Source organism: Stegodyphus dumicola, chromosome X1 (assembly GCF_044657685.1).
Source record: "Stegodyphus dumicola isolate Sdum_Otavi_A_Nest chromosome X1, ASM4465768v1".
In the NCBI taxonomy this organism is placed as follows: domain Eukaryota; kingdom Metazoa; phylum Arthropoda; class Arachnida; order Araneae; family Eresidae; genus Stegodyphus; species Stegodyphus dumicola.
The window spans coordinates 32,828,182-32,842,483 of NC_140780.1; the positions used below are offsets into that span (position 1 = coordinate 32,828,182).

At 35.0% G+C, this 14,302-nt stretch overlaps 1 protein-coding gene across 3 annotated transcripts in view; it reads right to left on the reverse strand.

The window, feature by feature from the left end:
• The window catches only part of LOC118193676 (protein Fe65 homolog), a 146,329-nt gene that overhangs the window by 33,747 nt on the left and 98,280 nt on the right, over window positions 1–14,302 (reverse strand). For all 3 annotated transcript variants that reach the window (XM_085808374.1, XM_085808375.1, XM_085808376.1), the window contains one exon: window positions 6,711–6,838. In XM_085808374.1, coding sequence (XP_085664500.1) covers window positions 6,711–6,838 — 128 coding nt within the window. The remainder of the gene's footprint in view (window positions 1–6,710; window positions 6,839–14,302) is intronic.

Genomic DNA, 14,302 nt, shown 5'->3' on the forward strand with positions numbered 1-14,302 from the left:
CCCTTACTATCATCTGAAATAGTTAATAGCCTCTAATTTAAAAATGATGCATCAAGTTTGAGATTGTAGGCTATGCTTCTGCCCTTTCCAGAGAGAAAAACTTTACATAGTAATTAAAACATTTTCACATAGTAATTCCAAAATATTTTTACACAGTAATTAAAAAGTATTGCAACAATCAAGGAATTAGCATTTTTAAATGAAAAACAAATATTATTAATAATACAGATAAATATAGACAGTCACTCTTTTACATGGCTCTATTTTAATAATGCCTCTATTTTAATAATGCCTCTATTTTAATAATACCTCTATTTTAATAATACAGATAAATATAGGCAGCCACTCTTTTAATGCGTTCAGAAATATCAGATCTCAATAGCTCTTACAACAATATCAGTATCTGAATATACAGGGTTCATATATGCAAGGCTTTTGACGCAACTTCAATTTTTGTCCAACAGTGGGGAACATATTGCATGATCAGGATTGTTGAATAACTGGTATGCCTTAGCCAATGCTCTACATAGAAAAAAGTGCTGTTGAAGCATTCCCGTACACTATAACGTGAAATATGCGGGCACCTTGTTGCACTGAAACCACATGCCGTAACACACATGGAGATAAAAGTATAAAAAGTAACCTGTCAAATTTTCTCGATGAAGTGTGGAACAACTAAATAAGGAAATTAAAGCTGTTTCTAATACAGGTTTCACAACTAGAAAGCCCTAAAGTCTTCCTATATTGCAAGATTTTTACGTCATGAAGAGTGGGGCACCCTATTCTATAAGTCCCTATTCTATTCTTAATACTTTCAGTTACAAAAGAGCTCAAACAATGCTTACTGAAAAGTTATCTAATGATATTTATCTAAATGCCTCTTTTAAATGATGCAGTTAAGCATCAGATCAATGACATGGCTGGTAATGTAGAATATGGGTATAACATTAGAATAAAATATTTTATGCACTTCAGATAGACCAAACAACAGACATTTCACATGATACACAGTTGATTTGTTATGTAACATATGTGTTTAACGATTCCATTCATAAATAATATTTTTTTAAGATTCTGTTTACTCATAAAACTGAAGAACAAATTTTCAAAATCCTAACTGAGTACATGGATAAGCATTAAACTGATTGGAAAATATATAGTTTTTGTTCACTTGGGGCTTGCGTGCAAGCCGGCCGGCACAGTGGCAATATAGCTAAAGTAAGAGTTGTGGCACCTGATGTTACCTGGATCCACTGAGCACATTCACAGGAAAGCCACCTATGTTGAAAACTATTGTTTGATGTTTTGCAAATTGTATTTTTAGTTACTTAGTTGAAAAGTAGCGCAAATGCAAATTGGTTAGGGTTTTAAGCATGCAATTGGAGCTTCAGAGGGTAGTTACTAGAGTTCCAATGATATAGATGTTCCTTTGAGATGTGCTTTGAGGTAGCAGGGTAAAATTTGAGTTTTGGCTGTGGTTGGCAAGTCGCCGTTCTTCAGCCATGATGTTTTAAGGAAAAAATATATGAGTTTGTATCAAGATTACAAATTTGTGATTTCTGTAAGTTCTACTGAAGGTGTTCAACAGCAAATCAACAGAATAGTCTACTAAACATCAACAGAAGATTATACCAAATTTTGTGGTTGGTCAAACCGGAGTGCAGTGCAATTAGTGAGTCAGTGCATTTCAATAGCTTTGTGATTAAAGAATGGAATTTACAACACTTAAAACAAAGAAGCATGTAGCTAAGACTAAGTTAACTAAACTAAAAGAGAAAATTACAGTAAGTGACTGCTGATTACACTTAGAACTTTTTAAATCTAAATTAAGTAATCTAATGAACAGAAATTTCAGATATTTTTAGTAACATTTTTCGTAGATTGTGAAAAGAAAGATATTGATGAACTTATTGAAGAATCAGAAGATGTAGAAGATACTGTTGATGGGTTATTTTTATTGCTAACCAGAGTTAGTGTTAAGAATGTTAAAGATGTTAGTGTGGAGGCTTAATCTTTTGAAATATCAATCATTTGCTAACTTTTCCTATATTTAGTGGTAGCGCTGAAGAATAGCTACCATTTAGTGATTTATTTAAAACAGCGATAAAGAAGAATGACAAATTATCGGGTGCAAAAAGATTGCAATGCTTAAAATGTTCTTTAAAGGGAGATAGATGCATTAAGGATTGTTTAGGCTTTAACCATTTGTGATAGGAATTTTGAAAGCATATGAAATTCACTATATCAAACATTTTCACATAAGAGAAAATTACCTTCATCATTGTTAAAGAAAATCTTATATTCATCAAATTTACAAACTGAAAATCCCAGCCAATTATTTGCTTTCATAGATACCGAAAGAGAATGTTTATTTTCATTTGAGACTTTGGGTTTCAAAGTAGAACAATTCACAGATATATTCTTCTACAAGAGGATGGTGGGAATGAACTTTAAAGCAAGAGGAGATACCAACCCTTAATGACTCATTAAAATTTTTGAAATCTCAAGCTAGATCTCTAGAAGCAGGTAAACAACAAAGTATTAAAAAACAAAATGTGAAAAAGAACCACATTGGCTTCAGTGATTCACGTGCTGTGCACATATTGCAAAGCTAGTCATTCAATACTGAAATGTAATAAATGTTCAGAGTCCTGTTAATTTTGTAAAAAAAATACAATCTGTTTAATTGCTTAGTTTCAAATTATGAAGTTTTGAAGTGTAGAAGTATCCAAAAATGTAGAAAGTGCTTTAAAAATCCCCACGCATTATTACATTTCAAAAGAGTTCAAAATGATGCAGAAACAGGAGTTATGGACAGTTCGAATGAGTTATCGGTGAGGCTAAGCCCTTTGCCTCAAAACAAAATCTAGTTGATCAGCTAAGTCGGGAGAATCTCACGAGTTCTGGTCCAGTCATTAAACCTTGTGTATCAGACTTTGATGTTCAGCATGAGGTTTTATTATGTACGACTGTTAAAGTGCTAGATTCACCTAGTAAATACAAATTATGCAGAGCATTGCTTGATCCTGGCAGCCAAGCAAGTTTGTTTACAGATGAGTGTATAAAGAGATTAAGGTTACTAAGAAGAAATGGAAAGGTTTTTATTTCATTTTTAGGATCATCGGATACAAAGACTAATGGAAATTTGCAAATACGTTTAATTTTGCATTTTCCAGCGGAAGTATCATTTACAACACAAGTATTTCTCGTCAATAGAATTAGTGGAGCACTGCTGCATTTTAAACTGGATAAGAAGTGCACTGAGAAATATAATGATGTTGGTGAATCCAACATTCTACAAGTGTGGACCTGTTGATATATATTGAGGCATAGATATCTCTTTACCACTTCTAAAGGGGAAAACAATTAAATGCAGATAAGGTAACACAGTAGCCTCTTATTCTGAACTAGGATGGATTATTTCATGTAATGTGAATACTTCAACAGAGGTTAAATCCTTATCTATGTGAATACTTCAACAGTGGTTCAACCACTATCTATGTGAATAATATATATGCGGATATAAAGCAGATGCTGTTTCATTTTTGGAAATTGGATGCTGTACCTACATTTGATATGCTTATCAAATTGGAGAGAGCATGTGAGGATTACTTCAAATCCACATTTACAAGAGAGGAAAGTGGTGAATATACATTGAAATTATCCTTTCATTCTTCGCCATCCCAACTTGGGAGATTTGAGACAGTTAGCTATTCGTAGATTCAAGTCTTTACAGAATTTGCTTTTAAAAAGGCTACAGATATATAAACAATATAAGTATTCTACGAGGGAATATCTCGAGCTGAGACATATGGAAAGAGAACCAGAGAGAAAGATTTTTACTGATTCTGAGTATTACATGCCTCATCATCCTGTTTTGAAGGAATCAATTACTACTACAATATTGCTAAATTAAGAGTCATTTTCAATGCTTCAGCCAGAACAATGTTGGAACTTTCATTAACAGGTTGACTGCCACATGCATTTTACGTGGTTTGCCCATGACATCAACTTGAAATTTTTATTATGCACTGTATATTATGTTGAAATATTATCTACAGAAGATAATGTGAGTTATATAATCGTACTTAATGCATTTTTCATGGTGGGGGTCACCAGGCTCTGTAGACCATTATTGTGATTTATAATTTAAATTTTTACTATTTATTGTTCTTCAAACCATTATAGCAACAATGGTACTATTTAAAAATTTATTAGTATCGATATTTACTCTAATTATGCATTTTACTATTGGTCACATTGCCGGTCAACCCACGTGGCACCCACGTCCCTGTAGCCAAGTCAAGTGCCTGTCACTGGTGACCCCCCATGGCAGTCAACGTGTTAAATCAACTTTTGATGGTTGAGTCAAGAGCTGACCAAGAGCCGTTTTCAATTCCTCTATGCCTCAGAACTTATAAGGTTGTAGTATGTATCAAAGTGGAGAAGATGTTTGACAAATTCGAGTTCACCCAGAAGATATCAACTGGCAACAAATAATATAGACGTATCATCTTAGTGAGCACTTGAGTACATTCAGATTAGTAACAGTTACATATGGAACTGCCTGTGCACCATATTTGTCTACTAGAGTAATGAAACAACTTCTATCAATGAATAAACTAGATTCCCTTTGGCATCCAAAATTGTCCTTCACAAATTTTATGTAGATTATTTACTTTCATAAACACAAAGTGAAAAGGAAGCAAAAGTTTTAGTTCAGCAGTTAACTGAAATGATGGAAAGGGATGGATTCTGTTTTAAGGAATAGATTCTGAGTAGTTCAGCTATTTTAAAGAATTTTCCTGAATGCTTATGAGAACCTAGTACTTCTCTGGAATAACTAGTGATAAGAATGTGAAGGTTTTGATATTAACTGGAACCCCTCTAGTAATGCATACAACTTTTCAGAATGCATAAATGACAAGGAGTTTACCAAGAGAATTATTTTATCAGCCACTAAAGTCTTTGATCCAGTGGAACGGTTAGCACCAAAAATATTACAAGAGTTGTGGAGTTTACAGCTCAGTTGGGATAAAGTCATTGACGAGGGAAAGTAAAAGGAAAAAGTGGAAATATTTTTACTTAGAATGACCCTTACTATCAAGCTTTCCAATTCCAAGGTATGCCTTGAGGTTTAGTGCAATAATTATAGGATTTCATGCTTTTTGTAATGCTTCAGAAAAAGATTATTATGCAGTCATCTACCTCAGAAGAATCAGCTCTGACTCTTTGCTCAAGCTTAGCCTTCCGACATAAAAAACCAGAGTTGCTCCTTTAAAAAACCATTCTTTTGCAAGACTAGTTAGGTGCTGTGTTATTTTTAACCAGCCTCTTACATGTAGTGTTATCATGCATACAACTGCTAATTAACAATATTTACATACGAACACAAACAGACTCACGGGTTACATTGGCATGGGTTTTGTCCAAGCCTCACTGTTGGTTACCTTTGATGGAGAATCGGGTTGCAAAGATTCAGGAAGTTGCTCATAGTATTCAGTGGAATTATGTTGCTGGAAAAGAAAATCCTGTAGATATTGGGACCAGATGTTTTACTCCATCAGAATTTTTACAATGTGAGTCAGGGTTGAAGGGACTGCAAAGGTTAAAGCAATCGATAATTCCTGCACAGCAAGATTTAAGTGTAGAACTAGAGAATGGGGTTATGTTAAAGGAAATATAAGAAGAGTTTCATTTCAAATGTTTTTAATTTCAAAGAAGCCGGTTATTTTCCAAGTTTTCATCATGGTCAAAGCTATGTAGAGTGCTAGTGTGGTGTAAAGAATAACTGTAGTAAGCTACATACAGAGCATACAAAGAGTTATTTATCTACTGAAGAAATTCGTGAAGTTACTTTTATGGTTGTTAGGATTGTACAAAGATCTGAATTTTGAGAAGAATTATTTTGCTTAGAATTGGGTAAACCTTTGAAGATGTCAAACAAACTTTTGTCTTTAAATCCTTTCTTAGATTCTGCAGGAATAATGCATGTATGTGGAAGGCTTGGAAATGCTAATATTTCAGATAATCAGAAACATCCTATGATTTTACCTAAGAATCTTAATAATATGCCTTTGATTTTTAAGCAAATATAATTAAGACACAATAACACGCTGAACAAATACTAATTCAGAAGTCAAACAACAAAAACCAACGTTATGTTTTCAAATTTTCACAGGACTAGTTTCGATGGTTTTACCGAACCATCGTCCTCAGATGGTTTTGGTAAAACCATCAAAATGAGTCCTGTGAATATTTGAAAATATAACGCTGATTTTTGTTGTTTGACTTCTGAATTAGTAAGATAAATATAATCAAAAATCCAGTAACCTGGAATTATTTTAAATGAATATAAATTTTCTGCTATTAACTTAATTATTTAATACCAATATTAAATCAAATGAATTAAAATTTTTTTGCATTTTTAAAACATTAACATATTTATAGTATATAATATGTGCTAAAAATTGCTCTTGGATGGAGACAAGAGGAAGATGGTGCACAGAATATTCTTATTTATAAAAGTGGTCCCCACTTGGAAAAGTTTGAGAAATGCTGCACTAAATCATTTGAAAAATTTAGGACAGATCCATTAAATTCCAATTAATCTTATTTTAGTTGAAAAAATATTGTTAAAGAAATACAACCATAAGAAAGCATGATTTAATAGCATTCAGAATACTGAACAAATATGTGAATGAACCAACCTTCCATTGTCACGCCCAACTCCCCATACACGGATTGTATGAATTGGTTGAGTATTAAGAACTGTCAAATCTTGTGTATCCATCAAACGCAAGGAATAGTCATCTAAATCCATAAACAAATCCTTTCCCTGAAAAAAAAAAAAAAAAAAAAAAAAGGTTTCAAATATTACATATCTGAATACGTACAATTATACAACAGTTTACAAATGCTTTAAATAATCCCTCTACGTTAACTGATGGTCAAGAGTTATCTAACAGCATGCTTTACATTAAATGCAAATCTACTAAGAATAATTAAATACAACATTTTAATCAACATTTCATAAATTAATAACTTAATACTTTATTTCAAAATTTTTTAATTTTTGCAATAAACTGCTGTGGAGCATATTATTATAAAGGACGTTCAAACATAGACGGATAAACTTCATTCATTAACTACAATGACTTTATGAATGAAATGACTACAATCCATTTTTCCATGTAATCATCAGTAAATATGGTATAATTTGCTTCAGCACCCAGGAAGTTACAAAATTTCAGAAAAATGTCTTAATACTGCATATTGACCTACTTTTGCACAGCATCAGTAAATTACTCATATTTGAATTTTATCCATATAATACATTTTTAAGTAGACTGAAGAGATGAAAATCTAATGGTAATTCAAACTGATTAACAGTTTGCATTAAAATTGAGACAGAATGACACTTCAATAGTAAAAAATCTAATGGTGAATTGCTATGCTATCCTGTGGTGAACTTCCTGTTCTACCATGTTGATTACAATTAACAGGGTTAAAGAAAAAGAAACCAGGAGAGCTAATGACAAGTTCAAATGTATGCATTTGCCTAATGAGTTACAATAACTTTGCACTTTTTACAAGAATGCAGAATGAAAATTTCTCTTTATATTTGAACATGTACTTTTTCTTATTTAATAAAATTTTCTTAAATCATTGAAACACTGAATAACCAGAATATTACCAAATTAAAAAAGAGAGAGAGAGAGAGAATGGGCATGTCAACAAATGATACTGGAACACAGTGGAATGTTTTAAAACAAAATATAATCTGTATATGTGAGAAAATCTCAGCTTCCCAAAGTGCAATAACTGCAATGGGGAAATGCTGCTTAGGTATTTACAAATGATGTAAATACTTAAATTTGGAGTATTGCTAATTTTGATAATGGATGCACTGTCAGCATATGACAGGTGGGCAATTCTGTAACTCATATGGCAACAAGCCCAAAATCCTTAAGAAGAACAGTAAGATACCAATATATATATTAGAAACCAAACAGAAAACTCAGGTCAACCACATGCTAATAATAAAAATAATGGTAGCATTCAATATGCAGTGTTTAGAGAGGCACAAAGACTGAAAGGATATGCTTGTGTAAATACTAATATTCAGGTTCAATATCAGAGTCTGAAGGAACTTTAACAAGTAGAAGGTAAAGAAGCTACTCAAACAAGCATCTTGGCCATATACTCTTAATAAGTGTACATTCCAAAACACTGAACTTTGCTTGGCACTAACTATCAATATTGGATTTTTCAGAGCAGTGCTGAGTTAATGGTACATGGTCAAATGAATCTTATTTCTTAGTATACCCAGTTGAGGGAAGGACAATGTCCGACATCAACAACATGAAACCTAGAACCATACTCCTGAGTTTATTCAAGACATTTGTTAATCTGCGGTAGGAAAACTTCCCATCAGAACGTCAAGTCCTTTGCATGCCAACAGTTTTTAAATGCTCCATGTCAACAAAAATATGTGGAATGATCATGATGCTTCACACACACCACTCGATATTGAAAATGCAACACCAAGACTGAGTGGCCAGAAAGTGATGAAACGCTGCAAACAGAGAGACATGGCAAAAAAACAATAAGTGATCTTTATTTTGAAATGATATGCATAATACATAGCAAGAACAGCGTTGGCTGAGTAGGTTGTAATACCACATTGGACGGCAATACTAGAAGCAACACGTCTAGACACAGAGTCAAAGAGACTACGAATGGTGTCCTGAGGAATAGCTCTCCCTTCCCTGTCAACCATTTGCTATAGTTCGTCTTCTGAATGCAGCAACGGCAAGGTCTGCAAATGGTGTCCAATCACATCCCAAATATCTTGAATTGGTCAGAAATTAGGAGAAAACAGTGGCCACAGAAGCATCTGTACACCTTGCAGAGTACATTGGCTGATGCGAGCAATGTGTGATTGAGCATTATTCTGCTGATAAAGGGCATTGGGCACTCCCTGAGGGTAGAGAGTGTCATTGGCTGCAGCACGTCATTCACATATTGTTGGACCATCTTGGTGCCCTGAATACGAACTAAAGGGGACTTGGAATCATACGCAGTTGCTCCACAAACCATGATGCTGTGAGGCATTTCACAACTGCTGCTGGACTGGACCTATCTCTATATTGACGCCACACTTGTCCGTGGCGACTATCATTAGAGAAACAGAAGCGTGACTCATCTGAGAACAAAACCCTCTGTCATTATGTCATTGCAGACAATTGCGTCTATGATGGGGGGGGGGTCTATCACAGCCTTCTTAACGGATGCCATGAGTGCAGGCCACTAGACACCAGTCGACGGCAAATTGTTCTGACCGACAGGGGAACATCCAGGGTGTCTTAAACATGCTGCAGAATGGAGGTAGAAGAGGCCTTCAGGAGCACCACTACTTGTCAGCAGATGCTCTGATCCACACCTGCACCCCTTGAATTTGCAACATTTTCTTGTTTCAACCGTCATCACCACAGCCAATGCACTGTAAACGAGTCCAGGTGTAGCCGAGATTTGCCTCATGGAACAAACTGCCCTTCTCAGTCCAATTGCCATGCCCCTTGTAAAGTCATCATCTTCAGGAGCTGCCTCTGTTGACAACAGCCTGGCATTCTCTGATATTACACATATCCTCTGACACAGAAAGAAATTTTCTATGATGATTTTCCTCACAGAAATAATGGCACTAAAATTGAACATTCAGTAGGTTCCTTACCTTATATCGTCTTGAACGTTTGCTGGAGAGCTGTGCATTTCACATCATTTGCATAACTCGGTGACGCACATCTACCCCGAGATTTGGATAATTTTCAAGCAACTTCCTGTTGGTGTTGCATTTTCAATGTCAGATAGTATATACTGAATGCAGTGATTAATTTCAGGACAAGGCATCTTTCTGCAAGGTGGCTAAAATGCCTAAAAATAGCTCTAGAAACATTTCATTTGAATTCCACTCCATGTATTTAGCTGTTCACTATATTACTTAAATTGTTAATCCTTAACTGCCACAGAAAACCTACAAGATTTAGTCCCCAGTGCCAGTTTTATGCACAGATGTGCATAGTCATGCGATGTATTGGTGGGAATGAAAGTTTTGCCGACGTCTAAAAACTGCTTTCACCAAATGAAGAATAAAAGAAAAAATAATAGTATACAATTTAATAGTTAGCATAAAAGTATAATAAAAATTATCCTCAAAATTGGAGTTTCGATCAATTTCTTTTTACACCAGTAAAGCATAATATCAGGTTTCAGCGTTATGCCTTGTAAAATCAGTATACATTAAAAAAAATCTTAATTAGTTGGATTCCATGATTTCGTTCTTTTTTTTCTTCTTGTGTTCATGATTTTGCAATCCTCTTCATCTGACGTAAACAGGATATTCTGAGGTGTCCGATCCTGAAGATGACGGAAAGTAATTATCTACTTTAGTCATCACTGTCAGACATATTCATAAAAAAAGAATGTACTACAAACTGTAAACGAAAACGGAAGACACAGAATAAAAAAATATGTTTTACTCAAACAGAAACACGAGCAATAACCACATAGTCATTACTTTCAACGTTTCAGAAACATTCTTCTCTCCAGTTCATTCCCCCTTCTCTGAAGTAGTATTCTCCTTCGCATACTCTGTCAAGGATGTCATGTTTCATTCCAAGGCTTTGAGAATAATTTTACTGATAGCAGCACAAAGGAAATGATAGTATTTCAAAAGGGCATATATATATATGCCTGGGGCAGTTAACACATTGGCTGAGCAAGGCATATAATACGCCCACGGCAGTTAAGGGGAAAGAGTGTAGTTAGTAAGAAAGCCAAGTATAGCTCACTGACACAGCATTTAGGAATAATCACGATGGGCATAATAAATATATATTACCTGTGCTTTGTCCTTTATTTATTTCTTGTAGATTCAAATTATAATGTGACTGCTAAATGAGATTTGGACAATGATGTTCTCTCACTTCCAGTACATATTATATATCCAAATTTTATGAGTTCCAAATTATTTTAGCGCTACACATTTAGTTAGACATATTGGGAGAAACAAGTTCTCTCTCTCATCTGCTAAAAAACGCCCTTATAGCCATAGTTTTGTTAAGCAACTTTGGTGAGTAATGAAAAGTAAAATATATAATTTGCTACTCAAATAAAATGACCGACATAACTAGAAACTGAAGTTACTGATAATCACTTGGCTATTAATTCATTTATGTTAGTGGAAGTTAAGTGCTCTTTTTTTAATAGAAAGACATCTTCTTAATCTTGCTCTAGTAATCGAAATACAAGAAGTCAAAAAGTGAAAATCTGATTCTGTACAACTAAAGATGATGTCACAAGCAACAACATTAGTATTCAGAGCCAGAGGCTGTACTTTGCTAGGATAACTCATTTTCCTACATTTCCAATATGAAAATTTTCTATCAAAACTATAAATTATGAATATGAATCAGAAAATATGTATTCTGTTTCTGGAGAGTGCTATACAACTATTTCAAACTGATAATACCAGTTTGAAATATTCAGCTTTTTAAGGGTGTTTTGAGCAAATGTTATCATATTGTATCTCCACGAGATGCTATTTCAGTGAAACAAAATATTAGTTCCACTAGGATTACTGTCTAGAGCAAAATTGAAAAGTTACAATGTCTGAAGTCAGTATTTTGTTAGATGATAAGCAATTATTCATATTGCATGAGGCCTGATATATACTTCAGTAGATATCTCTCATCATTTGGTCATTCAATGTATAAAAACAGCAAAATACAAATTGCTACTTTACTCATGCACAAAAATACAGACATCTATATTTTCAGGTCCTTTTTTCTCACACTCTTTACACAGATACAAAATTAGTTTAGAGTTTTACTTTTAGGCACATGTGAGCACTCCTGATACTTTAAACTATGGTAAGTAAAGTGCCCTTTGGTGAGTAGCCAAAAAAAACCTTCAATAAAGGGCAGGTGATGAACCTATTAGTTTGTATTAGACCCTCTTCTGCACAAACTTAAAATTATATGTTATGTCCATGTATAACTCAGTTCTTGTAATAAATTATTGTTACTTGATAAAGGACTCATTTATGATCCTGTTTAACAGGATTCAAAGTGGTGCCCCAAATTATGCATATTTGGAGTTTACTGAAACTTCTATTGCTTATGTAAAATATTTACCTTTTGTTATTTACATGCTCATGAAAACTCTGGCTTATTTTCAGAAACAAGCTGCCTCATACGATGTATCATAAATCTGCACACACACACAAAAAAAAAAAAAAAAAAAGCATGGGACTCATACAACACTAACTGTTTCTGTTTTGAAATAGTATTCATATTAACTATACCGTATATTATCAATTCTAGTAGTATTATAATATTTGAAGTAACGACAAAATTAAGCTTCTTACACATTCAGGCATTTGGTATTTATGCAACGAATCTTTCTTATATATAAGACTTTCAGGAAATAAGCTGCTTATACAATCAGACACTTGGTGTTTGTTGGGCGTCACTTTGCCGGGGTTCGTATTGGTTGGGGTCATAAATGAGTCCTTTATCGGCTAGCAATAATTTATTACAATTACTAAATTATACACGGACATAACATACAATTTTAAGCTTTTACAGAACAGGTATCTGGCACAACTACCAGGTTCATCACCTGGCCTTATTGAAGGTTTTTCTGGCTATTCACCAGAGGGGATCATACTCTCATTGCTAAAGTGAGTCCCCCATTGTTTATAGTATCAGGACCAGTTGCATATATACGAGGGGTGATCCAAAAAAAAGTTTACAAGGCAAATGAAAAAGTATTTATTAACAATAGAAACAAGATACAAATGGGAATCAAGAGACACATCTGGCCTTCACTTTTCCACATAGTCGCCAAACCTGTTTAGGCATTTGTCAGAACATTCAACCAACTTGTTTATCCCGTCTTGGTAGTAATCAGGGCCCTGCTCATTGAGCCATTTCTCGGCAGCTGTTTTCACTGCATCGTCTGAGGTGAACGTGAACCGTGTTCCGGATAAGTATCGCTTCAACGCTGGAAAAATGAAATAGTCACTTGGATCCAAATCGGGGCTCTATGGGGAGTGATTCCAGACCTCCCACTTGAACCTTTCCAGCAATTCCTGAGTCTGGCGAGCTGTATGGGGCCTGGCATTGTCATGCAGAAGAATGATGCCTTTGCACAGTAAGCCTGGCCATTTGCGTCGGATGGCTTTACGCAATTTCGTTAAGGTGGCACAATAACAATCAGCCTTAATGGTATGGCCACGCTCCAAATACTCGATTAGGATAACACCAGTCGTATCCCAGAAAACGGTTGCCGTCACTTTACTGGAAGAGGGTGTGACCTTAAACTTCTTCCTCGTCGGTGATCCAGCATGTTTCCACTCCATCGTGGCTCTTTTGGATGTGGGGGTGAAGTGATGAAGCCATGTTTCATCACTGGTAACGATTCGATGAATGAAGTGTTGGCCGTCTGAATGGTATCACTGAAGAAATGTGAGGCTGCACATCATTCGAGTGGCCTTATGCTCCGCGGACATTTGCAAGTGGAACTCAGCGGGCACAAACTTTGGAATATCGCAACTCATCGGTTACGATACGCTGAATGTTACTATAACTCAGGTCTAACTCTGAGGCAATCTCAAGCACGGTTACTCGTCGATCCCTTTGGATGATTTCTTCAACATGTGCTGTGTTGATATCCATCCTTGAAGAACTTGGACGGCCACTCGCTTCCATATTGCGGTTTTCCACATGCTCCCTGCCCGCTTGATAAGAACGACACCATTTCGCTACCTGTTGTCTACTCATTGCTTTGTACCCGTATACCTCAATGATTTGTCTGTGAATTTTAGATGCGGCCACATTCTTGGCCCATAAGAATCGAATTACGGCTCGCACCTCTATGCGAGACCACTTTTCTAGACGTCGTGCCATTACTGTCGCTCTTAAGTGTTTGTGTACTGACGCTACTTACTCGTAGAACTGCTGTAGGACAACTAGCGCCATCTGTCAACCACCCTGGGTGGAAATATTCGCTCCACAATTATTACGTTTCAAATGCTTCTGCTTGTAAACTTTTTTTTTGGATCAACCTAAGTAATTTTACATAGGCTTAAGGAAGATTCTGTTATACAGAGAAAAAAAAAAAAGATTCATTTATTGATTTTAAACATTATATTAGAATTACTTACATACAACATGTTAAAACCTTAGAAATATATTTCAGAATTGATTTGAAAATATCTCACAACAAACAAGAAAAA